Source organism: Haliaeetus albicilla, chromosome 10 (genome assembly GCF_947461875.1).
Source record: "Haliaeetus albicilla chromosome 10, bHalAlb1.1, whole genome shotgun sequence".
NCBI lineage: Eukaryota > Metazoa > Chordata > Aves > Accipitriformes > Accipitridae > Haliaeetus > Haliaeetus albicilla.
The window spans coordinates 39839611-39866472 of record NC_091492.1 but is presented as its reverse complement, the minus strand read 5'-3'; the positions used below and the strand labels follow the sequence as shown (position 1 = coordinate 39866472).

Genomic DNA, 26862 nt, shown 5'->3' with positions numbered 1-26862 from the left:
AGTAAGTGAAGGGGGAACAGACGGATGACTGGGAAGAAGGACGCAGTCCTGTTTCCCTATACAGGAAGAGGAATGGGGAGAGACTGTAATTTAAGCCCATTGTGCCCTATGGCATTATCACACCATGTCTTCTAGCCCGCATCCAGGCCAGTTCTTGATGGTTGTTACACCTTAGCCTCAGTGTAACTGAGACTCCCAAAGCTTAAGAAATGTTGCCTTTGGAGGTAAAGAGTAAAACCTTGGTTCTTCTGGATGCAACTGAATCCATACAAACAGCGGTAAGGAGGCACTGGGAAGTTACACCAGTGTCTCAGTCAAAAGGTAGCCTTGCCCCCTTCTTGGCTCTGGAAGTTTAGGTTGTTCTGCTTCTGATTGTACTACTGAAAGTACGGAAGGAGGCACCAATCAAAAAAACAGCTTCCTTCTCTGTAAAATCACATTTTAGATTATAATCACATATTTACAACAAAGACTGCTAAATTAAAATGTAAATAGGTATGTATTTGGAACATGAAAACCATGTATTCAAGAGAGTCCTTTCCCACTGAGATACTCAGGGTTTGCAGAAATAGCTGAAATCCAACCCTACAAAAACAACATATAAATGACAATTATCTTCGATTTTTCACACTCCCGTGTGCCATTTGGGACTAAGCTCCCAATGCACAAATAATAATCAATTTTCGTACTTGCATAGCTTTCTTTTCCCCAACCACAGAAATAAGGGTGCACATTATAATAATAGCTCTCACATTTCAAGGAGGGGATGATGTTAATGTCATTCAGGCCAACAAATCATTTAGCAGTCTCAGCAGGAAGAACAGGAAAATGGTAAAGAATTATTAGAAGAACCATTTCTCTGTGTTTCTTTTGCCAATGGCAATTTTACCACCATATTTGGGGAACTATACAGGCTCCCTCTGCTAGCACTTTTATCATAAATATACTTGGGCTTTTTCCTTCTCTGTATGCCCCTTGAAGCCACATTACACTAGCTGCATCCCAGCAAATTACTGTATTTTTCATCACATACACTTAATAATGGATATAATTCAGTAAGTGAAAACATCAAAGGTAAAAATGGTGTTGATCCAAGAAGTCAGGCTTTGGGAGCCTATTCTGCCTTCCATTCTGTTCACAGGACTCTGCTGTCCATTACTTTGGTTTTGCCCTAGTATAATAAGCAGACTACAGACCAATAAGTCTACAATAAGAATGATGTTCCTATTGTATACCCATTTATACTCTCATGCAGTCATTCTTAAGTGTTAAGTAATCCACTTAATTACTAATTCAACTACTTTATTACATGTAGGGGAGAAGGGATTACACTGGAACAGTTAATCAAGGCAGACTATTATTTACCAATAAGATAGAATTCCATTAGAGTAACCCAAGACATCCTTGCCTGGAAGGATATGGGAGAATGCCAGGAACCCAGTTTTATAAGATAGCTGCGACACAGTGTTATCACCGTCTGCTACATCAGGAGAAGAAAATAATTTTTAAAAAGCCCTCATAGAAGTTGTATTTAAGTGTATGTAGGACGATGCAAAGTACTTGAACGTGTTTAAATAATCTTTATTAAACTTGCCATTAAAATAAAATGGAAAACAGACTTCTTGTGATTACTAATTGATATATTTCTCCAATCTGCATCCAAACTCATTTGTTAATGTAACAGTGTTCGAGAGCTTGCTATTAAGCTGACAAGTTTAGCGTTGTAAAGCTGCTTATGCCTTGTCAATGAAGCACTGAATTTGAGGGGTCTCAACCACCACATTAATTACACCTAAGTAAAAACAAGCAATTCTGCAGGGAAAAAAAATACAAAAACAGATATGGCAAACATGAGAAAAACAAGCAGGTGCCACTCAGTGTCTTCAAACTTCAAAAATTTCCCCTATCTATCACAATTACCAAGATCACATTAGTCGGGGTGACTTGAGAATCAAGTCATGACCCAGAAAATTGTTGCAATTAAGAAAATCAACATATACTAAGCACTGGTAATAGATGAAAATGGATATAGCAAAATCAAGACCTTTTCTTTCAAATATTCACCCTCAAGGCAAAATCCCTGAGTACAATTCAGTTACAGGAGAATGTTGTCTGGATTATGGCACTCCACAATTTAGCTCTTGCTCTACTACTAGGTCTATAATCTAGCTGGTTAAAGCTTTGCAGCTTCCACCCTTGAGCTCTGCTGTTCTTATTACCTCACCACTGAGTATCGAGGCACTGGCTAATTCACAACAGGAATCTCCTTCAGTCTGACCACTAGCAATTTATAACATTTAAGAAACACTGAAAAGCTCACCAGTTTTCCTGCACTGAAGAACCTGTAATACTTAATGGAGTGCTGAACCATTCACTAGCACAGTCCAGCAGGTTACAGTGATGTAAAGATAAAAGTGTGTAAGTTTACTTGTTGTTTTGTTAATTGTCCAGGCTCCTACGGTTTAAAATGGACAATTTAATAAACCAAGGGAAAAAGCCCTTCAGGATAAAGTGATAGAGAATACTTACCTCCTCCTCAGTATTTGAAAGGTTTCCATATTCAGCTAAGGATTCTTCACATGGCATCCAGTTGTAGCATTCAGTGAGGTCCTAACATACAAACAGATGTTCAGTTTGGTTTTTATAGACTTCAAAGTTCACTGGTTTCAAGACAGGCTGTTTTAAATGCCTCTGCAGCTGAAGGTCTTCAAGGCAAACAGAAGCAACAGCAACAGGACTTCTGGGTACATAAGGGATCCTTGAAACCATGCAATTTAGATAGATAATTTGTTGCTATGTTTTCTTCTTTTTGCAGTTTTCATTGACAAACATTGCTCTTCTTTGTCTAAACTTAACGGTCTATCTCCCCATGTATACAGACTTACAGAACAGAGATTGGACAATCTTTTAAACAAAGAACAATGGTAATATTTTCCATCTTGGTTTAGGTAAAAGAAATCACCATGCCAAAGAAAGACAGAAATAAGTAACGTGGTATGACAGAATCTCCTGTCACATATTGCAGGAACCCCACAATCTGTTGTCTCTGTTTGCAAAGTCATTGAATTATAAGGACATATCATGCAGAACTATAAGTCACAGTTGGATATTGTAATTGACAATTACTGTTATCAGCCAGTAATTTTGGTGTGTCTACTGGGGGGCGGATAAGGAAAACTGTAATAAAAAAATAAAATGCATGGAAATTGTATCAAAACATTGATAGGACAATGCCAATAAAGCTGACCATTCTTTCAATACTCTTTATTAGGAGTATGACAAAAAAAATTCTTTATAAACTAGAGATGTCTTTTTACATTAATGTTCACATGAAAATTTCTTACATTTAATGTTTTTACATGGACTCCAAATTGTTACTTCTTTTTAGCCACACAAAGAAAGTCTTCTGTATCCATCTGAGCTTTTTTAACTCACTGCAGGGAGGGGAGCTGGTACTTGGGGTGCAGACGCCATCTGAAATAAAAGCTAACAGTTAACAGCAGTCCTGGTTGAGATGGTCAGCCCAGCAGCCCGACTGCAGCTTGCTGTGCCTGGAGGGAGGAGGGGGTCCAACCTGCAGAGGAGCTCTGTCCTTCAGCTGCTGACTTAGCATGTTGTCGCAGGAGCCTGGAGAGCATGGCTAATGGTGCCCACAAAGGGAAAACAGGGGCCAAGGTCACTCTGCAGCATTGTCCTGGGACATTACCCAGTTTGGGGACAGTCCTACTAGGCTCCTCTTAGCTTAGGCTTGATGGGAGTGTATAAAGAGAGACAGGTAGCTGCCCCTAGAAAACCTCCACTGAGAATAGTTTTAAACCCTTCTTCGGTTGATCACACAAGGAATCATTTGCATGAAACACTCCTGCATCAAGTCCACATGTGCACATCAAGTTATTCCCTAATTTAGCCACTCAAAGTAGATAGATTCATTAATATATTTTCAGACCAGAAAAGACAATTTAGTCATAAGGACTCCCTGAGAACTGCGCTAAGCGACTCCAACCAGGCTAGCAAGCATGTTTTAAGAAGTCACCCAACAGGTGGGAGCAGAACCTTAGCACAGGGCTGGTATCAAGAAGGGATGGAGATAGATGATAAATGGGAGCCACAAGCCTACCCAGAGCACTCCTCAGGAGAAGCAGGGCAATTGATGATAGGGCAGGGACTTTCAGCATGAACCAACACCTAGGGCTATTCCTTTTCATATGCTTGAATCACAAGCTCAGTGGGGCAAGCCCTATAGTCCCCTGAATTATGTGGGTACACTACTCTTGCTCATCAATTAAGCAATAAACGTAGCAAGTTATAATGGAGGTACTAGTATTTGCATGTCAGGATACCCAGCAAGCCAAGGCCAGAAGTGAAAAAGTCATTTAACACTTGCTGCTCTGCCACAGAAGTCAGCTGGAGCTCCAGAACCTCCTGTGAGTCTTGGGAACATTTAAATAAACTCAGTGGCCACATTTCTCTGCTGCACAAAGGCTAGCGAAGCTGCCAGGCCAGCTTTCTCTCAGCCCAAAGCCTTTGGCAGGGGCTGAGACTGGCTGAACTTCACCACTGCCAGAGCTCTGAGTGGGCTCTGCGATCTTCCAACAGCAGCACCTTCTCCTGAACCATGCACAGCCAAACACACCTCTTCCTTTTGGGTACTCCACCTCCTTCCTTCTATAAAACTAACGGGGCCAGAAATAAGTCACACTTCATCCTCATTTTCCTAGTTTTCTTTCCATAGCTTCCTTTTCTTTTCCATGCTGCAGACCTCCTATTCCTTCATTTTACTCTCCTTCTCCCTTCTGCTTCCCTCCCTTTCCCCCTCCCCCTGCTTTCTCTCCCTCTGCACTTTGTGAACTGCTGCTGCGGTGCTGAAGTCCAAAGTTCAGTAACTTGCTAAGCACACAGATAGGTATGAACCTTGGAGAATTTACATTGCTCCAATGTAAACAGATAGCCAAGGGTCCCTTTATCAGCACTGGCTCAGGACAGTCGTGGGGGGTCTGAAGTGGCTCAATTTTGTATTTTGTTTTTTTTGGGGGGGCGTAAAGGCGGGAGACTGTGCTGTGCCCACTCTCCTGACAGTCGGGCGTGTTACCTCAGGAACATGGTGTAGGGAAGCTGGAAGCAGGATAACCTGAAATTCAAATCCAAGAGACACCAGCCTGAAGACCATGGTCTCAAAGCTGAGTCATCTTCAAGTGGAGCTGCTGGGAGCGCTGCTGGAGTCGGGGCTAACCAAGGAGACCCTGATCAAGGCGCTGAGCGAAGTGGAACCCTACGTGCTCCAGAGTGAAAGTCAGCGCGCTATCAATGCCCTCCAGACAGAGAAAGGGGAACCCTGTCCCGACATCCCCAACCTCCCCAACGGAATGGGGGAGTCCAGGTTATCAGAAGATGAAACCTCCGATGATGGGGAAGAATTTACCCCTCCAATAATGAAGGAGCTGGAAAACTTGAGCCCTGAGGAGGCTGCTCACCAGAAGACTGTGGTGGACAGACTATTACAGTAAGGACAGATTTGCTGCTCCTCTTTGCTGCTTTCTTGCACTCTTCCCTCTAAATCTCCTTTCCTTTCCCATTCCGCTCAGTGTCCCTGGTATTCACAGTTGATCCAGCTGCACAGAGACAGGCTTCAGCCATACCAGGACTAGCAGCCCCAAAACACTCCCCAAATTCTTTATAAATGCTCAAACTTTCCTTTCATCTCACATAAAATGCATGAAGGGAACCATGGAGCCTGATAACATATTTGAAGTGCTTATATTGCCAGGTTTCAGAACAGTCCGAGGCCTGTATAACTTGCATCTCTCTGACTGAATGTTGGATTTAATTTTTTAATAGGATTCACAGTTTCAGCCATCGGGGGGGGGGGGGGGGAAACACCACCAAAAAATCTGGTCACTCTTAACTGGTGCTGCATTTGCCTGAGGATGTACGGTAAACTGAAGTTGTAATGTTTCCCTGCTATATTTAAGGTGATTAATATTGTTAATTTTACTGGGTTTTGGTATAGATTATTGGTCAAAGACAAACCCAGAGAACTTGTTCTTGTCATTCTTGTGAGTGCAAAGTTCTCCTGACTTCAGTGGGGATTTTTCTTGTAGAAAGAGCACACACCAAATACATGCAGAGGTTAAAACCTGGGCAGAACACTCCAGCCTACCATCCACTGTCTGTCACAAATACGAAGTACATATGCAGCAACAATTACAGGTTTTACTGCCACAAAAATTTGCCCTTGCATACAAGCATTCCTGAAACCAAAAGACAGGAAGAGTTCCCCAAACCAATAAGCCTCGTTACAGACTCAGAGAAACATTCACCAGGATTCCCATTTGGGATTCTTGCTGGGATACAATTGCCGTGGGCAACTTAAGAGGTTTGTCCAAGCAAGGATCAGGTCCATCCAACCTCTCTATCACAACAGAAGCAGAATCTTGCCCATCTGTTTTGGGGGTATTTTGAAATGACAAGCTGATAGAAGACAAAAAGATGCAGCAACATCCTGCACTGAAAATCTTCACTAAAACTAAAATCCATCTAGAGAATTTCTCAGGCTTTCTGATCGCTCCCTTTCATGTGCAAAGGAAATTAACATAAAACGTAACAACAAGAAGCAAACATCAAATCCCACCACAAAAGGACAGAGTTAGAAAAACAGCATTACAAAAGTTAGCATTCACTGTAAATACTTAGGAGAAGGAAGCTCCCTGGCAGATTGGGAGTTGATGACTCTGCAATACCCAACAGAGGAAAATTCACTGGATCAGCTCTTACCTGGGTGGGGAAAACATTCCCGATAATTCAGTCTTTTTTCTGGCCCAGTACTGTGTCTCATCTCTTCCCCACTTCCAGCTCTGTCACATCTTTTAGTCTCCTCTGTTCCCTTTACCTCTTTCCCAATCTTTTTACGTATTTCCCTTCTCTCCATACTTTTGTCTCTGCTGCTATTCCTCCCATTTTGTTGTCTTCTTGTCTAATTCTCTCTCTCCCTTCCACTCTTTTTCTTCCCCTCATCCTTGTCTCCTTCTCATCTTCCTGAGTCTGCGTACAGGTCTTGGGGTAGTTTGAGCCCAGTGGCACCGGGCGGGCCCTGGCTAGTTACTAATTATCCAATGGCTTTATTATTTCTCTTTTGTCTTATAAATTTATAGATGAAAAGACCCTGATAAGCTTTTTGATCATTAACTTCTGATGGTTTATCAGGTATCTCTCCACAAAAGAAGCCATGAAAGTTGAAGAGCAGCTGGCTTTGCCCCATTTTCTGTAATGAATGGGTGAAGCAGGGCTGAAGTGCCATCCGCTGTGATCTAAGAACAGACACAGAGATGGAGGGAATTCCTTCCTGCCATCCTCACTTCACAATGAATTCTGGTTTCTGATCCTCCCTGCCTTTCTAGGAGCTTGCTGCCAGTCTTTCCTGTGCTTACTACCAGCCTCAGCACAACAGTCTTAGACCTCTCTTGCAAACCTGTGATATTAATGCTTTCCAATGAACAGTCTCACATATCTCTCTAGACAGTCAGTTGAGTAGCATTCCCATTTTACAAACGGGAACTGAGGTACAGACAGATTCTATGACCTACCTAAAACCCTAAGATAGCGCAAAGAGGTCTGGGCAAGAACAAGGATTTCCTAAGCCTCATACTGGGTCTTAATTGCAAAGCTTTATTCTGAAACATCAGAGTTTTCTTTCATCAGTCCCCTGTATCACAGGATAGAGCAATTCACTTCTGCTGTTGAGGACAGTATGAGGGGACCAGAAGCCTCAGTTTCAGCAAAAAATTACAAGTATACTTATGGAGGAATAGAATAGATCAAAATTAGTCACAGTAAAATGAAAATAGTAGGAAGTCTGTATTGAGATGTTTCAAATTTCTGGTCAAAAATTAAAAAAAGCAACTGTATGTCTGAGAATGTATTCAAAGCACCTGAACCAGTATCAGGGTTTGATAATATGTAAGCATTTGTTACCTACTAATAAATTTCTTTTGTTCTTAAGAACAAACCTTTCCACTAATAGAGGCCTAAAGGTAATGTCCTTAAAATAGTATTGTAAGTATTGTAAGATGGGGCAGAACAGTCTATAATAGAAATTACTTCCAACAATAGATAAAAGGCAGGCAGGCAGGCCAGAATCTCCATGCCCAGGGATTCCGAGTAAAACTTCGATGCTTGCAAAGCTATTTCAGCATCTACACAAAGATTTCAAATCCAGAAACCAGATGGAGGCACTTCTGCCTTTAGGCAGAAGCCTCTTTGGGCATTATTAACAACTCCTAGTCTCATGTTGTAGACCACATTCTAACAGAGAGATTTACCTGTGGGCAGCTATTACTGATACAAGAAACTCTTTGTGGTAACTGCAGCCATTGCTTATAAGTAGAATCAGGAAAGTGTCTGTTGCTAGGCTTTCCAGGAGCTGGAAAGGAAAAAAATCGTAGCACCAAGAGACCAAGTATGTCCTCACAGTTTGGAAAGCACTAGTCAAAGCTGAGTAAAACAGGATGTAGAGAAGATACACCCACATGACTGGGTGCACCTGTGAGTATTGATTAGATTTTGTCCCTACAGAAAAAAATGCTAAAGACAGTTCAGACAAAGGTTTCTCTAGTAAGGAATTAACATAATTTCATTTTGTCCTTTAACTCATCTCACTGATCTTCCATAGATTTACAGTTTGAATAAAAACATACTTTCCATATCACTCCACACAGAAAACAAATTGCATCTACGATAAAGAATAAATAAGTCAGTTGGGAGACAGAGCTGTGTGGAGTAATTCCCAGATACTCCCCAGAGTAGAAAGAAGAAGAGAGGCTACCTTGGGGGAAGGGACAGATCATACTACTGCAGATACAGCAAATGGAGTGAGGTACAGCAACAATTCACCTGTAGGGCAAGGGGTGAAATTCCATTAGAAAGAGAGAAATTGAGATAAGCAACAGATTTCCCCTGGAGGCAGGGATAAAAGCGTATTTTCCATGAGGAAAAAAGAAAATAAAGATATGTAATGATAAAGGTTCGGTCTGTTCCCCATGTAAGCAGTGTCTTAGCATGGCTGTAGCTGGGGAATCTGGAGATGAAGCTGCCACACCCCTTTCATTTCCACATATAAGCCAAGATGAGGCAAACCAGGCCAAGTTCAATAGAAAGGAACCCTGCCGGGATGGTCTTACCTTCCCTGCTCTCTGCCTAGCCCGGCTCCAGGCTGTGCAACTGACATCAGTGAGGGTTGTCTAGCAGCTCCAGAAGAAAGGGCCAGAAGATGGTCCTGAGTACTTCACAGCTCTGAACCTCTGTTTAAGCAAGGTCTGGTCCAAAGCAGCAATTCAGAACCCACCTGAAGGAAATGAAGGCTCCTCTTGCCTGAGAACAAGAAAGAAGGAGAGACAGACAGAATGAGGAAGAGGAGGGGAAAGAAGGGAACAAAAGAAAGAGAAAAGTCAGGAAGAGTGAAGGAGGGAGAAGGTCCCCGAATGTTACATCTCCAGCTCTCTGGTATGGGTTTTCTTTAATGCTAACAACTTGATATTTACTTTCCATTTAAATTTGAGATGTTGCTATAAATTATCAACCAGCCTCTTGTCCCTTTGAGTTTATAACTAACTACCTGGGTTACTTATTGTTCAGGTAACAAAAGGGAGGTGAAAACGCCCTTAAAAAGTGACCTCAGAACTAAGAAAATGGGAAGCTTGCATGGAGAGGGGACCCAGGCCCCTGTGGTTGAGATGAGCCACAGAAAGGGGCTATGCTCAGATGGCAAGAAGCAACTGACAGCAGGAGAGCAAGACTTGAGAAGAAGGAAGTAGAACTAACTGTGTGAGAAGAATTTGGAGACAGAGATTAGACCCTGGAGGACAAGAGAGGAATGGGGAGACAGCTTGCATCTGGGGAGGAAGGGAAGCTAAAAAGCAGGAAACAGGCTTGGAAATAGAGAAGGAGAGCTTGACTAAGGCAGACCCATTTCTGCAATTCTGACTCACTGAAGCAATTGAGATTTTAGTGCAACTACAACCAGAAGAACTAGGTTTAGGGTGAAATCCAGCCCTCTAACAGTCAATGACATTCTTACTGCCAGTGAAAGAGTGAAGGTTTCAACTTACGATGTCTTAGTCAATGGTGAAGGCTCTGCAGGTGGAACTATGTGTTTGGGCAATGGTTCATGGAAGGGTTCAGCTGACCAACTGCCATCACTTGTTCTGTGATGTAGCCTTGAGCCGAAAGGAATTGCTGCATTGATATTACAGCCTGTGCTTTGACAATGTACAGAGTAGGTAGGATTTCATACAACTGTCCTATGAAATCATACTGTACTAAGATTCCCCTGCACTGTTTTGCCTCACTAAGCTCCCTGCTTTGTCTCAAAAGAAGACAGAAAAACCACAGGGCTTTAACCACTGTGAGAACAGACTCATTGATACCTCCTGCTTTATTCCTACTACAAAGTGACAATCTCAACAGGGGAGACAAAAGTGATTCATGATTAGGGCACAGGAAGGAAATCAACAAGTAACAGAGGTTTCCATCAGTGATAATGTAGTCCTTCCTCTTCCCATCTGACCCAGAACTCAAATCTAAGAGACCAGAGGTTCCAAGTCTGATCCTTTTCTCCTTTGTATAGGAACTTGTGTAATGAATTCAGGGTACAGGTGCTGGATAGACTATCACAAATACAAAGGGAGGAGATTGGTCCTTGGTTTGGACAGCAGGAGAAGAAAAAAGAAAAACAACACACTGAGGAAAGAAAAGCTTTTGTAAATTCAGCCCAGTTTGAGGCTTTTGAAAGACAAAGATGGTTAAGGGAAGAAGCTAGAAAATAGAAGCCTCTATAGCAAGCATCCCATCATAAAAGAGAAACAAATGTTCCTATTTTAAGAAAGCAGGTTCTTCAGAAAGCTGTAACTGACACTGTGTCACACTTTAACTGCAGCAGAGCTTGCTCCTTGACTACCTAGCCACTGGGAGAGAGGCTGCAGGGGAACAGAGATAAGGGTGTTTGTACTGAGAGAACAGGTGTGGACTTTGTCCTCTTTATCACTTTGCAACCTCCAGAGTCAACAAAGCAATGAACAGTACAGTTGTTGCCTGTTCCTCAGACCTGTATGTTCTTGTGACGGTTTCTGCACAATCCTAGGTACTTTTTTCCCCCTGTTGCTCCTTTGATGCTGGTGTTGGATGTGACACCAGTGCCTTTCTACAGCATGCAAACCATTTCCACCAGATGTTTCATATAGAAAGCACAGAAGGATGCTCTTTGTTAAAAGTAAATCAGAGGCTTTTCTATAGAGAGGCTCCTGCACTGTTTGGATCTAGACTGCCTGGTTTCACATCTTTATTTTTACTGTGATTTTCAGCTCTGGTAAAATCAATACCCACAACAAAGTCACAGTCATGTTTTCTCTATTTTCCTCAGGAACCTTCATGGATATTCTAATCGGAGATCCTAAAAGCCAGAGATTTGCATTCATTATGAAATCCCAAATCAGATTAGCTTCTCAAGTTTTGTGAGTAGGTCTCAAATTGGTCTATTCCCTCAGCTGTTATTCCAAAGGAGGGTTGCAATAGGAGGAATTAGTCATTTGCCTATTGTTCTTTATGGGGCTTAGAAGCTTTGAGTGTATCTAGACATGAATCAGTGTTTGACTAACATGTAGCAGATGTGCAAGAACATAATCCTGGATGGCTTGGTGTACACATATGCATATACAGCAGTTATGTCACAGTATAATTAAAGCCTGTTTTCATTTCCTGAATCACTGCAAGGCAACCCAACCTGGACCAGAATCAGGGCATGAGTGAGGTTCAGCCTAATAGCACAATGAATCTGTCTTGGAGAATTAAGTACACCTACTCAAAGCACCTATGCCTTAAAGAAAGGGGGTTAGAGAAGAAAAGTTATGTAGGGAAAGGGAAGAGAGAGGCCAATGCTGAAAAAAAAAAAAAAAGAGATCTGTAGTCATGTAACACCCAACTGAATACTGAAATGCAACATCACTTCCCTCCTCATACCATTTCTCACTAGCAGCAAAAATGCTTTATATTCACATTACTTTCCAGCAGAAAGGGCCATTCTTTGCTCACGCCACTGGTCAGCACTTTCCATCATTTACAGATGACAACTGCCTAGACAGAACAGCCCAAAACCTTGCATACAAATGAGCACAGACAGCAAAGACTCTGGCTACGTATTGGGAAATTCCTTTGATAACCAAAGAGTCCCCTTCTAAGGGCAGATGAAAGTGCCTACAGAGAACAGTTTAAAGGAAGCTAGTGCTACCTCTTTTGCACTTCATTTCTAATACCATGCAGTTTTTACCCTGCATTCAGGGTCAAAAATGAACAAGGTACCATGCCGAGGAACAGCCTTCCCTTATGGACCCAGTTACCACTCCAGGCTCACCAAACACAATGGTGATGACTTGCATGCAAGGTGCACCTCAGGAGGTACTAGTGCACTGCCTTGTAATCCAGGTCTGCTGAGTGCAGGTGTTGGATCTCTCTCTCCTGAGAAGTGTTTTCTGCTCCTTCCAGAGAGGATCCCTGGCGAGTAGCAAAGATGGTGAAATCCTACCTCCAGCAGCACAACATCCCTCAGCGTGAGGTGGTGGACACTACTGGTCTGAACCAATCTCACCTCTCGCAACATCTCAACAAGGGCACTCCCATGAAGACCCAAAAAAGGGCAGCCCTCTACACCTGGTATGTCCGCAAGCAGCGAGAGGTGGCCCAGCGTAAGTATGGCAACAACTGTTCTCCTGTCCCAATTTCATAAAGGTCTCTGCTCTCCCTTGCTAATCCTTACTCCCTATTTTTATCAAAGAAAAATGGAAGGAGAAGCCACTTTTAGCAGGAAGCATAGAGAAGTCTAGGTCAGTATTCAGTGGTGAGGTGAACCAAACAGTACATGGAAAAACACTCCCTCATGAAGCAGCCTGCAGCCACCCACCCCACCCTCCGTTTGGCTGAAGAGAAGCAAATACTCTACATTTGCAATTACAGTTCTACACCCATCATCAGACTAAAGCAGTATAGCAGACAGATGACAGAGACAGAATTTCTGCCCAAGAACTATGCTTTTGCAATTTCAGCTAAAGCAACAGTTCGTCTAGCTGCAAAAAGCAGCACGCTGCTCTACTCACTGTGAAAAACCACTGTGGGCTATCACCTTGTGAAAAAACACTGCAGGCTATCACTTTATGCCTTCTAAGGCCCTTCATTACAGGCACCCACTGGGAACTCATCCCTGCAGAATCACTTCTACATTCATGATGCCATCTGGAATCTGTCTTTCTTAATTTTGTATTGGTGGGTTGCAAGTAGAATGAGACATTTGGCCTTTAGATGGTTTTGGAAAGCAGGACTCCAATCACGCCTACTCTAAACTCAGCTGCATTTGCTTTCACTACTCCAAGGTTGGAGCAGAGGTGCAATGCATGCAAGAGAAAGGACAGGTAAATATGGTCCTGCTAGGAACATCTTATCAGTTTTAGCAGGTTATAGAACTTTATTTCCACCCCATTTAGATTCAGCCCTCTGTCTTGTATGAGATATTCTCCAAGGGTAAGCTGCATTGGGCCTGCTAGGCACCCAAATAGACAGAACTATTGGAAATGCTTCCAGAAAGCAAATTCCCTTGCCTCTTTGTGCCTGCAGAATTCACACACGCTGGCCAGGGTATCCTGACAGAGGAGCCCATGGGAGATGACCTGCCCACCAAGAAGGGAAGAAGAAACCGCTTTAAATGGGGTCCTGCCTCACAACAGATCTTGTTCCAAGCCTATGAGAGACAGAAAAACCCCAGCAAAGAAGAGAGAGAGGCACTGGTGGAAGAGTGCAACAGGTAAAGATGGGTGTCTGAGGAAGAGGGGCACAGCAGGGCCACTCTGTGTTCTTGGGGTTTGCTAGCACCTATGAGAGGCAGGCTAACAGTGCAGCAGTGGATGTCACCACTGACACCAGCCACATTTGAATGAAATGCCACAACTGTCCACAAAGGATCAGTAATGCCTTGTGTCTTGCTATACCTGGCAGGATCCTTCCACACAGTGTGCCAGACGACAGCTGCTTTGAGGCTGCACACTTACTCTGTGTCTCTGACTAAGCCTGGCTCAGCAAAGCTCTTCTTGTGCTCTCCCCCAACAGAGCAGAGTGTATTCAGAGAGGTGTCTCCCCATCTCAGGCCCAGGGACTGGGCTCAAACCTGGTGACAGAGGTCAGAGTTTACAACTGGTTTGCCAATCGCAGGAAGGAGGAGGCTTTCCGGCACAAGCTGGCCATGGACACCTTCAGCGGACCGCAACCCACCTCTGCTCCCCCTCTAACTCCTCACAACTCTTCTTCCCTCCAGCCACCATCTGCTCTCTCACCCAGCAAAGTTCACGGTAAGGAGCAACCAGAGGGCGATCTGAAAGAGGCATGGGTGAACCTACGCAAACTCAGTCACCAAAACTATCTCCCAAGTCCACCCCTTTAGGAGGCAAATCTACAGATAGAAAAAGAAGACTTGCTACAAGGGAAGAGCATCAGTGACAAAGAGACCATGTCTGAGTGAGGACAGTGGCTAGAATAGCAAGGGTGACAAAGTTCAGTAACAAAACTTTCAGCCAAATCTCCTCGCTTATTCTTTGACATCCTGCACTCCCTCATGGCTGGCAGGCAGTAATCCCCTTTCAAAGAGTCATCCACTGGCTGCCATCACAAGTCAGTTCTGTATCCTTTCACTCACGTGTATGCCTCCTACTCATTCCAATACATATCAGCACCATCAGACTCTGTGACTGACTTTTCAGGCATCAGGAACGGTCATTCACAGCAGAGCTTTTTCAGCTTCATAGGCCAGAGCTGGTTATTGCTCTCATTCTGGGAAGAGATGATCTCACTGAGACTCTCTCATCTCTACACCCACATCCAGAAGGGTGGTTTCTAGTGAACCCTGCTTGCTCCCTGCAGCACACGCAGCCATACATTAAAGCCAGTATTTGAGGAAGCAGTTGCGCCAAGTTACAGAGGAAAGCCAGGGCAGGGTGGTGAGAATGCCTGTTCTCCTGGTTCCCCTACTACCCACCTTGTCTCTGCTTCAGTCATCTAAAGGCAAGCGCCTGCGAAGGAAACTGAATTTAGTGCTTGCCAAAGTTTCTCAGTTTCTCATTTTTGACAGCCAGTTTCCCTCCTGTTGTGATGCAGGAGTGAGGTACAACCAGCAGCCAGCCAGCGAGGCAGAGTCCTCCAGCAGCAACCACCATGGGAACAGCTCCATGGTGACCACCCAAACCATCCTGCATCAGGTTTCTCCCCCTGGACTGGAGCCCAGCCAGAACCTACTGAGTACAGACACTAAGCTGGTAAGTGATGTATACTTAAGTTCTGGTGACTGAAGGACGTCAGGTCCTCTGTCTGTGGTTACAATGTGGACTATTCAGAAGTAGTTTTTCCTAGATTACTCTTAAAACCACCTTCTTATAGACATATTACATAGCCACTTTGCACTGACCATGTAACATGAGCAGTCCTGAGATACATGTGGTCTCTAGACTGCTGGTGGGGACGTGTATTAGAGCATGAAAGCAAGAAGTATAGCCATTTCCTTACAATCAATCAAAACAGCCTGTTCTGAAAAGATATGACATGATTTCCTTCCTCCTAGGAAACCCTGTTCTCTCCTCCTTTCCCCAGTGAGATTCTCATCTCATCTCCAACTCTCATTTGAACTCTATACGTCTCAAGATAGTTGATCAGCCACCAATGGGATTAACAGAACAGAGACCCATACTTATATCTATCTTACCTGTAAAAATTAAGCCCAACAGCTTGCATGCAGCACATACCATGGAGACATGTACTGGATATCTAGATTGTAGCAATCTGCCTTCTCAAAGCAAATTTCCTTTTGACATTTGACTACACCTTTTCCCACATAATTAGCAATGAAGCATTAGAACTACATGACTGATAATTTTCAGTTTGCACACGTTCCCTTGCTTACAGGGAAACAGTTGGCAGAAGGTTGCATTAGTGCATACCGGCCTGATGCAATGTTAAGTTGGCTATAAATGAGTATGATTTAAATCTCGTCAGTCACTCACTTTGCTGGCTTTCTGGTCTCTTCCTGAAGAAAAAAAAGTCTCTCATGAGGTGCTGAAAATCTTCTACAGCTGTCTTATAAAATTGATATCAAAGTGATTTGTCCCACTGTTTAACTTCTTGCTGCTTACTCTTACTAAAGATTCCTTACAGCTTTTTGTCTGAGGGGAGAAAAAAAAAAAGTATAAAGCATTGAACTTTCTCTGTCAGGCAAATTATTAGAATGCTTTTCTGCTGTTCCACAGTACTTCACCTACAGGTCTCTAAAGGGCCCTGCAAACTCAAAACCCCATTAGAGCATAGACACAGGTTACGTGGTTCATTTTAGAGGCTGAGAAAACAGTCAAGTTATTAAATTTCTCAATGACTCAAGGACAGACCGAATCAGCAAGACACACAAGCACAAACAGTGCTGTTCTATCTAACAGGTACTTTTCCTCTCTAACAGCAGGGAACTGCCAGGTAATACAGCCTGAAGAACATACTGTATGAGAAAAAAGTCTAAGGAAACTTTTCAGCAGCTCCTTTAAAATCTCAATTGAAAAACTCACTGACTACTAAAAGACACTTGCTGGGAAAAAGGGAAATTACAGGCATTTCTCGGAGGAAAAGATGAACAAGAAAAGATTGGATTCTGTGCTGAACTTTGCAGCTAAAATTACTATGTAAACTACCCGAGCCTCTTAATTTCTCTGAGCATCATCTTCTACCCTCAGTTGTAAGACAGAAGATAAACTTTCCCTACAGAGAATGCAGTGGGACTAATCTCATTCTTGTTTGTAAAACCCTTATGATTTCTTAATTGTGAAAGAACTAAAACAGCAAGGATTTACTCTTAGTATTTCAACAGCTGACCTTTGCTAGTTAATTGATGAGCACAGGGGAACTGCAGACAAGCAAATGTGAAGTCTTTCTAGTTAGCAAGGGGTCAGAGCAGGCAGGAAGAGGGAGAAGGACATTTTATCACAGCTTTGGGACTCTCCATACTCAAACTGCTCCAGATGGCATTTTCACAGTCCTCCTTTCACGCAGGTCTCAGCTTCTGGAGGAACTCTCCCTCCTGTCAGCACCCTGACTGCCTTGCACAGCCTAGAGCAAAATCCACATGCATTGAGCCAGCAAACTCAGAACCTTATCATGGCATCACTGCCGGGCGTTATGGCAATTGGAGCTGGTGAGACCTCATCCCTAGCACCAGCATTCACCAATACAGGTGCCTCCACCCTGGTGATAGGTGAGTAGTGTTCTGTAATTACCCTGCTTATTAGGATTCAGATGAAGAGCTACCTGTACTTGTTAGAATTACCTGCCTCATTTTCAGAGACAAAAGCACTAAGTTGGCAGTAATACACATCTGGGGGAATTGTCACAAACACTAAGGATCTTCAGCAGCACTACTTGTGAGTACCAATGGAATTAAGGGACAGATGTTCCTTATTCACGTTAGAACTAAGTTACATGCAAAACCACAAGTCTTAAGAGCAAGGAACTTTTGCAATCTATTCCTATGCCAATGTTTTGTTTTGCCGCTCTGCATCTCCCCAAATATAAATGTAATACTTCCTTAGAACTATGAAAATTGAAGCACGTTCATAGTGCTTGAAAGACACAACATCCTGTTCTACTTCCTGCAAAAAGCAGCATATGCCTTTGGAATCCACAGCAGTAATTACTATTTTTTTTATATTTTTCACTTTGACAGCTTTTCTGGACTTGCATGAGATTTCTTTTCATTCCAGGACTAATCTACTGCCAAAGTGCATCTTATTAGATAAAGGAAAATAAAATGTATACTCTTTTCTTACACTTTCTCCCCAGGAAGAAAGAAGCCTTATTTTGTTCCATGGTGACAGCTGTGAACTAATTTCCATTTGCTCATTTATACCCAAGATTATGATATGGATTCTAATTCTGTGGAGGAAAAAAAAAAAAACAAAAAACGGAAATTACCACACAGTGGAAGTCTCTCAGTGCTGGAGAGACTTGCTGATTTACAGGAATAGGGTCTGGACAGTTGTGGGAAGTGGGCAGTAACATGGGAAACCTTCTACCTCTTTCTCAGTGGTCCAAATTCCACAATCTGGCAGCTCAAGCAAAATGAGCTGAAACTCCATTCCATGTGGCTGGACAGCTACAGCATAGTTCTCTGTGTGGCCAACAGCTTTATTAAAAAAAAAAAAAAGAACTGGACACTGAGATGACACTCTGAGTTTACTTCTGAGCAAGGCCTCTCCAGTGGAACTCTGTATCAGGTTATCACTAAACTGGAAAGTGATCTATACCAGTACACAAAGATGTACACAGGAACAAACACTGGAAATCAGAGGTGGTTTTATGGTACCTGTCTGCATGGTACATTTTGCATGCTCCCACTTTGCTTTCACTGGCACAAAATCTACTCTTAATCACAGATAACAAACAGAACACCTGAAAAACAGGATCCAAAAATCACCCTGCGACAACAGGCCTGCCATGATGACTATTTCAGATGCCCCTATTGCAGAGCAGCCACACTTCTCCCATAGTGTGCGACACTACTGTCATCAGTCCTTGTTTTTCAGGCCTGGCCTCAACTCAGCCCCAGAGCGTACCTGTAATAAACAGCATGGGGAGCAGCCTCACTACCCTGCAGCCCGTCCAGTTCTCCCAGCAACTGCACCCATCCTACCAGCAGCCCCTCATGCAGCAAGTCCAGAGTCACATCAACCAGAGCCCCTTCATGGCTACCATGGCCCAGATACAGAACCCTCACGGTAAGAACATGAACTCATTTGCTCAAGCAAACAAACAAACAAAAAGACTGTTCTGGAGCATTTGCTGGGTCCTTGGGCTTGCAGCACTCTACTTTCCTCTTCTATTATTGTTGCTCTAATTATGAAATTATTTTTCTATTGCATTTATCTCCCTGTCCCTCCACTCCCACTGTTTTGGAGACAGACAACAGATCCATATGCATGAGAACAATTCAACTAAATTAGTCTCATGCAAAGCTCCAGCATCCACGTGATCTTGTTTTCTTTCATGCACAGCTCTCTACGGCCCCAAGTCTGAAGTGGCCCAATACACACATACAGGCCTCTTACCACAAACCATGGTGATAACAGATACAGCCAATCTCAGCGCCCTGACTAACCTGACACCAACTAAACAGGTAACAGCCTTTAGCACATGCCTTTGTTCCCCCACCTTAGAACTGCACAGGTCTGCAGGTAGCTCCTTGCTTGTCAAAGAGTTTTTGGGTGTGTGGTCTATGCCATTGTAGCAGGATGATCTTTCTTACCTCCTCGCCTTGCTGGTACCAGCTGCAATACTGGCAACATTAGAGCAAGCTCTTCACTGCATCATCAAGGAGTATTTAATCTCCTTGGAAACAGCACCTGCTCACTCTCCTCTCATGCCTGTTAGAAGGGATGTAGAAACCAGGCACCATTAACTTTCTTTTCTCTAGGCATTCACCTCTGACTCCGAGACTCACACAGAGTCTGGAATGCATACGCCAGTGTCACAGGCACCAACGATACATTTACAGAACCAAGACACAACCATCCAGCACCTTCAGCCAGGCCCTCGCCTCACCTCAAGCCCTGCTGGTAAGAGCAGCAGCCACTATTATCTTAAACCATGTATTGCCTAGTTTCTCTTGCCAACACTGTAAAATCCAGTTAGAAAATGGTAACTGGGGCTCATGATTCTCTCAGAGGGCTCTACCAGTGTCCTGTGAGGTTTGAAAAGCTGGTACAAGGAAAAGATTCAGAGCACAGTCTACATAAGGCCAGACTGTGGAAATGGGACCCTTCTTCAGAATCTAGAGAGGAAAATAAAAATATTGACAAAATCAGTGTCCATGAGTATTCAGTTCTGTGGACAGTTTTCAGGGCTGAAAAACCCAAGACTCCCTCATGAAAAGACTCCAGTTGGATCTTCCCAATTCTAAGAGAAGAACTAGGACATTAACAATCAACTAGAATCCTCAGAACTGAACTCTCTAGAGGTTGTCCCCCTCCACGTTTTCAGACTAGCTGTGGACTTAAGCTAGGTATATACTGGCACACAAAATAGAAAAAGGAGTTATGCCCCTATGCCAGGAGAGTTCAGTCATGCTGGAAACGTGAGTGTGCACACACATATGGGGACTGCAGTGAGAATGTGTAGTTAACTTCTGCCTGTGCCTTTGACAGTGTCCTCCAGCAGCCTGGTGCTGTACCAAAGCTCCGACTCCGCCAACAGCCACAGTCAGCTGCTGCCATCCACTCACAACGTCATCGAGACCTTCATCTCCACGCAGATGGCATCCTCCACTCAGTAATAAAGACAACTAACTCAAGGGTGACTGCCACGACCAACCCGTCAGGTGCAACTCCAGCCGTGTTTGCCATCACTGTCACCACTGCCTTCCACGGGAAGGAAAGGCTGCTGCGCTCAGCTGACCTCCAGCCCCTACTGCCTCATACAAATCCCTTACTCAGCTGCCTCCATGAGAGAAGCTGTCTCACGCTCAAGACAGAAGCCACGGAAAGAGGATGCTAGCACTGCTAAAATTCACTGCCCCCCCCAAAAACAAGTAAACCCAAACCCCACAAGCCAGCCTAGAACGACCAGACATCCTTTTGTGGCTGCCCAAGAAGGAATCCCATCAAGATAGGGAACTGAATGCAATATGGCAAAAATGCCAGGGCGTGGATGGGACTTTCATTCTGCTCAGCCTTCATCGAGCTGGGCCTGTACAAACCTGCCAACACTGGATTAAGCCATGCAGGAAAGAGCAAAGCTGAGCTGCCAAAGAAGGGACACCATCTTTAAAACACTCACCTCCTTTGCTGTAAGGAAGCACCAATGGGAAATATGAGAAATAATAGTATCTTGGAGGCAAGCATGAGAGAACCTGGTTTCTGACTTTAATGAAAAAATCACCAAGAAACAGATTCAGGAATGGCTTGGCCCAAGCCTGTCAGTATGGGATCACTGGCTACAAGCTACAAATCCTTAATTAACTACAAAAATACCAAACATTCTCAGTTAAAAATGACCTGCTCTAAAATCATGCTATCCTAGTGGAAATGGCTTGGTTATTTTTGATATAGCTCTGCTTTGTTTTAAATGCAGAAATTAAAGTTTAACAGCAGCAAGGAGATTCCAGTTCTCTGCATTAACCACGTGGATTCTCATCTCGTGCGTCTTGCTGAATGAGCCAGGGGATGACATTCCCCCGTGGTCCCTGAACACCTAGGGGGTTCCCATGCTCCACAAAGAGCAGCGGTTCTTTCAGTTGTTCTCTATAAAGATGTCAGCTTGGATTCATTGTACAGAACACAGTTCATTCTTAGCTTCCCTGTAGGCTAGATTCTGTAGTTCTTGATATGCAAATAATTACCCTGGGGTCTAAGAGTCTTACTTGCACTAAGTGAAGGTTTTTAGCCCTAAGGATCTACTTATATAGTTCCTCTTCTAATTATTCCTCTCTTCTCTATTTACTCTCAATGTTCACATCACTAAGATGTGACTAGCCAGACATTATAAAAAGCCCAAATTAACATGTTTTTGTCTTTGTGACCAAAACAGAGCTATTCTTTCAACTGTGAAATGGATGAAAATCCTTGAGACTAGAATGTGCTCAAGACTCTTAAAAGGTTAAGATACAAGGGAGAATTTAAAAAAAAAAAAAAAAAAAAGTCCAACAGTGAACTCTTTCAGTTATCACATCTGGAAATTTCAAAATTGCAGATGTCCATTACAGTTTTTATTGATAAGAGCTTCCTCTAGATACCATCAACCATAAGAGACTAATTTCAGTAAATAGATTCTCTGAGGAATTCCATCCTATAATTATTTCCTAATCTCCTATGTTCATCAGTTGCAAATACACATAACTTCCAGTTAGCATAAAAAAAAATAATCATAAAACGAGTCAAAAGGTAATGTTTAGACCACTATGCATTTGAAACCCCAGGTGCTAGCTTCAGTATACTCAAGTTTTAACTGCCCATAAGACAAGTAACTTCTGCTGGCATATTGAGTTAGATTACAAGCCAATTTTCTACTTAGCTTTTCCATTTTTGGATGCCAACTGTGTTTTCTTGATTAAAAACCAGCAAGGATCTTACAGTAGGAAAGAAAACATCTCCGGTTTTCCTACGCTCAAAGAGCAACAGTTCACGATTTCAGTTTCTCTAATCTGGCTTTCTGGTCTGAATAGGGCCAATAAGTTAGAGCTACTGAAACCCAACAATCTTAAAAACTGAAGAAGAGTATTTATCCAATAACAGGTCATTTCCTGAAATACTGGAATTGAAGTATAAATAGACTAAGAGCCATACTGAAAGCTACCAATACCACTGTATTTCAGGGAGACAAAAGTCATAAGCAACCAAAATAAGGACTGAAACACAGTGACTTTTACATTAGGCTTAAGTCCTTCCTGTAGCAATTTCATAGCGTTGATCACCAAGCAACTAAAGAGCCATCTTCAGCCATCTTTATCTCTGCTGGGGGAGCTGTCTGAATACAGCAAGAAAGGCACTGTTGTACAAAACCTGCCAAATTAAGTAAGTCTAATAGTGTAGCAGAATTTAATAACAACAAATGGAATGAAAAAACTATACATGGGAAGAAATTTCAACAGACACAACTTGAACAGAACTACCTATTTATAACAACCCTGAAATAAGCTCTCCACACTCTGTGTGCAGGGGCCCTGGAAAGGTGCAGATTACAGAGGGATTAGTAACATGGCAGGTTTCAACAACAGATTGTTACAGTGATCACAGGAAAAAAATAAGGGGGCCCTGATATCTGACAGTATGCTTTTGATAAATGAGTCTCCCACAGGCTGAAGCTATTCTTAGTAGGGATCTAGGAGGAGGCAAAGAGAAAAAGGAGTTGATCACCTGTTGCCATGTAAACCAAATTCAATTCATCATATACTTTCTCCAGGACACAAGATTTGGTTTCGTGATGTGAAGAAACAGACCAGGAGCGATGCAGCTATGATTATATCCCTCTGTGACGCAAGTCCGTGCACAGTATTTAATCCTTTTACGCTAGGTCTGCATAAGCAGCAGCATAGATAACCGCTCTGCTAGGAGAACAATGTTCCCTTCCCCAAGAGACGCCAACAACATAGGAAGTCACTTAATTAGACTCTCAGGCCACTGAGCTTTTAGAACGGAACCTTTGCCAATTAATTTTCCCTCATCTGCAGCAACTCTTGTTAGTTTTGGTTTTGTTTGGGGTTTTTTTTAGCATGCTTCATCCATCATAGTCACCTGCCGTTTGCAGAGCAAAATCTTCATTCTCTTTTTTTCTTCTTCTTTTTCTTCTTCACAACTCCTGGCAACAGTGAGTTCTCTGTATGACTGCTGTCCTGTCTCTCATGCTGTCCATTTGCAGACACCAACCGTGGCAAATCTTTGCAGATCTGGTCACACTCTGCTGGGTCTATTATTTTCTCTTTAATATTGTTCTCTCCCCTAATTTTCTTTTTCTTCTTTTTTTTCTGGCTGTGCTCTACATAACCCTGACTCTGATCCTGGCTGGGATCCTGGGACGGTGCAGGAAAAGCACTTTGCTTCAGAATGTCTGTGGCTGACACTGCAGCCTCCTGGTACCTTTGCCACTCTTGGTCACTGTCCACGTCACTGGAAGGGTAACAAAAGGAAAGGAAGCTCTGTTACGCTTTGGCCTTGAATTCACCCAAAGCACAGACAGCAGAGTAATCCAAGATGATAACAACTGATATACACCCAGTGGCTTTGAGACACCAATACCTACAGTTAGCATTTAACTATTTTGAAGGCCGAAGTGTTCTTTACACACACTAGGAAGGGAAAGAACATCTCCCACAAACATTTATAGTTCCCCCGCACTAAAAAGAAACAAACAAAAAATCTGCTCTAGTCAAATACAGGAGTCACAAATACACACTTCTCAAGCTCTTCAGCTTCCTATTCCCTTGCGAGAGTCCCAGCTGCCTCTGAAATGTGGGATGCAATAGCACTTCAGGAGCAAAGCAGCTGACACCACCTCACCTGGAGCTAGATGGCTGTCTCCTCCTTACTGCAGGGCAAGGCTCCAATTTCCCACAGTCTCCGGGGACAGAGGAAGAGAAGAGGCGAAAACCTAAAATATGTAAAGGGGAATTTTAACCACCATATAAAACAGAGGTGAAAGCAATCAACAGCAATCTCCCTGGGAAGCCTCACTGCTGTTATTGTATTGCTATAGTGCTCGACAGCAATTATTTGGGACTATCTGGGAGGACTTGGGGCACAGAGATCACAGCTTCAAAGGGAACAGCCTTCACGGATGCCAACAGAAATTCTTCTGTTGCAAATGCTTATTACTCAGTTGGGTGTACAACTGGCAATGGACAGCATCCACCCCACTTGTCATCATTTAACTAACAATGTCACAACACAGCCACAATGGCTGTGACTAGAACTCACCATCATCTGCAGAGTCAGACTGTTGCACAGAAGTTTGTGAAGGTCCTGATGAGTCCTTCAAGACAGTGATGAAACTAAACAGAAAACCCCAGTCAGATCTTAGACAGGTTTGTGCAAAATGAGGTAAAGTTGGGTATTTCTAGAAAACAAGACTATAGGGAGATGTTACATAGCTACGTTTTTTCTCAGTGAAGCTGTCTCACTTCTCTGCTTTCAGAGCAGACCATGCCTTCTCTCATTCGCAATGCATGCCACCAGAATGACTTAAAAGCAGTGTTTCTAAAGCCAGCTCTAAACATCAGGAATTCTAGTTCTCCAGGGCCATATTTACACAATAAAGACAGTGGCAACCCAGTCAGAGGCATACTACCAACACAAGCCTGAATCAGGTATTGGTTTAGGTTGTAAGAATAAATGAAAGATTCTCATGCAAGCCTTTAAATTATGAAGGTGCTAAGGCACCCAAATTCTACTTTTTTCTCCCCACTTTTTCCTTCCATTCACCACAGAGGAAAATGGAGACAGGCAGTGCTGCACAGGGAGTCTTTACCAGAGGGGCACAGCACATGGGCCATGTTAGTTCACAGGATATTGGAAGTTTGCATTAAATACAGGAATGAAGAAGACAAGAAGAGAAACAACTTCTCCATATCCAGGTTGCACTCAGATCTTGAATTTCCTGGGTTTAGCACACAAAAGCATCAGTGTACTTGACCTATAGAACAAACTATTTTAGTATTGCTTGCCAATACCCATCTAGCATTGCTCCCAGTTTCTTTGCAACATGTGCTCTGAACTCTGGTGTCGTCTGTAGCTCATTTCCATCCTCATCATGACCGTTCACCTCACGCCTGTTTAAAAGAAGAATAATAATTATCTTTTTCCAGTCCAATAACATCCAGTGCTCTTGCCTAAACAGGAGATAAGGGACTGTAAAATCTCCTGCCCTCTAGTAATCAATTCATACTCGATAAGGAAGACTGTTAAGAAAGATGGAAAATAGCTCAGTAATAACAGTTCAGTTCCCAAGACAGCGCTAAATATTATTTAGCCATCTCCATCATAATTAGTAATTGGATTATTCTTCTCATTGAAATAGCCTAAAAAAGCAAATAAATTATGTCACAACATCCCTTCCCTTGCATGTAGTTCCTCTGTATGTTGCCACAATTCATGCAAAACCTGTCCCAGGAAAGAGGATTTTATTAAGTAGCCTGGCTGACAACCTTTGAAAATGAGCCTACAGAAATGCTGCAAACTTAGATAGGACAGCATCACCTCCATTGCAAGGCTCCTAATTCAGGTGTTGCTTTCCAGCTGACGAGTGCTTGCCTTTGCAATTCCAATGTTTTTTTGAAGAAAAAGAAATTTTTTTATATGTAACTGTACTGATTCATTCCTGAGACGCTTGCAGAGTTGGGAGATTTCTGACAGTTGGAACTAATGCTGTAAACTGACAGCAGCAATAAGTTTTCAACTTCTCTATTCCCCCATTGCTAGAGGAATAAGAAATGTACTTAAAAAAACTATTAGCTTTTTCAGATTCAAGCATCATTTCAGATTATGGCTGGACTAATGCCTAAAACAGAACAGGCCCTTCCAGTAGGAAGTTATCACAAGGCATGAACTGTAAGTAGCACAAATACAACATATGTTAATTTTTTCTTCAGTGGAACATCAGTCCGAAACTAGAAACAAAAATACCTTAGGCTAGGCTGAGCGGGCTGTAACCGATCCTTTTTAAAGCCACCTGACAAAGGAAGAAGTAAAGGCAAGTTTAAAAGACCTGTGATCAGGACGTCCTTAATCCACTTTCTGGCATGTTATGATTTTACAGCATTAAGAATCATGCCTGAAAGACAATCCACGCCCACCTTCGGGGGAAAAGTTCCGAAGGGAAAGGGAAACTTCCCACCGGCCAGGCTGTAGCAGACAACCTGCCCGGGAAGGGGCTCTGGCCCCGGCAGGAGGCCGCGCAACAGCCGGCCGCCGGCAGGGCCGAGCCGAGCCCCCCTCCCAGCGGCTCCGACACCGGCACCGCGGCAGAGAGGTGCCCCCGCCTGACCACCGCTCCCCCGGGGCAGGAGAAGCTGCGGAGGGGCCGGGCCCGGCCCGGCCCAGACCGGCGGGGAGGGGACGGGAGAGCAGAGCCCAGCCGGTCGCCGATCCTCACCGCGGCGCGGCTCCACCGCCACCGCCGCCTGCGCAACGCAGTCCCAGGCGGCCTCTCGGAACCGCGCTGCCGCCTCGCCGCTGCTGTCCGAGTCCGTGTCCGTGTCCGTGTCCAGGCCCGAGCCATCCCTGGGCGCCGCCATCTTGAAGGCGCGACAGCCGCGGGGCACGC

At 43.5% G+C, this 26862-nt stretch overlaps 2 protein-coding genes across 8 annotated transcripts; one reads left to right on the top strand and one right to left on the bottom strand.

Annotated features, from left to right (window-relative positions):
- Positions 1-1560: 1560 nt before the first annotated feature.
- Positions 1561-26862, bottom strand: C10H12orf43 (chromosome 10 C12orf43 homolog). 7 transcript variants are annotated; one of them, XR_011326685.1, is made up of 11 exons: positions 26692-26862; positions 26223-26268; positions 25271-25369; positions 24519-24592; positions 24102-24192; positions 23340-23711; positions 16080-16238; positions 9174-9363; positions 3345-3474; positions 2530-2610; positions 1561-1812 (listed from the first exon to the last, which is right to left on the bottom strand). XR_011326685.1 is itself a non-coding variant. In XM_069795217.1 (7 exons), exons 1-6 carry the CDS (start codon positions 26831-26833, stop codon positions 23363-23365), a joined length of 801 nt encoding a protein of 266 aa, XP_069651318.1. In that variant the 5' UTR covers positions 26834-26862; the 3' UTR covers positions 21748-22607; positions 23340-23362. The 7 variants fall into 7 exon arrangements, 1 of the variants encoding a protein (XP_069651318.1); XR_011326682.1 differs by lacking the exon at positions 16080-16238; XR_011326681.1 differs by lacking the exon at positions 16080-16238 and having other exon boundaries at positions 22962-23711; positions 26692-26860.
- Positions 4921-21225, top strand: HNF1A (HNF1 homeobox A). The gene is made up of 10 exons (XM_009927828.2): positions 4921-5500; positions 12529-12728; positions 13651-13837; positions 14140-14378; positions 15181-15338; positions 17110-17311; positions 18639-18830; positions 19107-19228; positions 19526-19667; positions 20256-21225. The coding sequence occupies exons 1-10, from the start codon at positions 5166-5168 to the stop codon at positions 20381-20383; spliced, it is 1905 nt and encodes a 634-aa protein (XP_009926130.1). The 5' UTR covers positions 4921-5165; the 3' UTR covers positions 20384-21225.

What these genes read in the sequence shown, in the direction of transcription:
- HNF1A (XM_009927828.2), top strand. Translation starts at nt 5,166, where the DNA reads ATGGTCTCAAAGCTGAGTCATCTTCAAGTGGAGCTGCTGGGAGCGCTG. An exon ending in TGCCTCCACCCTGGTGATAG is followed by an intron (nt 17,312 to 18,638) that starts GTGAGTAGTGTT and finishes CTTGTTTTTCAG; the next exon opens with GCCTGGCCTCAACTCAGCCC. An exon ending in CCAGATACAGAACCCTCACG is followed by an intron (nt 18,831 to 19,106) that starts GTAAGAACATGA and finishes TTTCATGCACAG; the next exon opens with CTCTCTACGGCCCCAAGTCT.
- C10H12orf43 (XM_069795217.1), bottom strand. Translation starts at nt 26,833, where the DNA reads ATGGCGGCGCCCAGGGATGGCTCGGGCCTGGACACGGACACGGACACG. An exon ending in CTGGGAGCAATGCTAGATGG is followed by an intron (nt 24,593 to 25,270) that starts GTATTGGCAAGC and finishes TTTTCTGTTTAG; the next exon opens with TTTCATCACTGTCTTGAAGG. An exon ending in GTCTGACTCTGCAGATGATG is followed by an intron (nt 24,193 to 24,518) that starts GTGAGTTCTAGT and finishes TACATATTTTAG; the next exon opens with GTTTTCGCCTCTTCTCTTCC.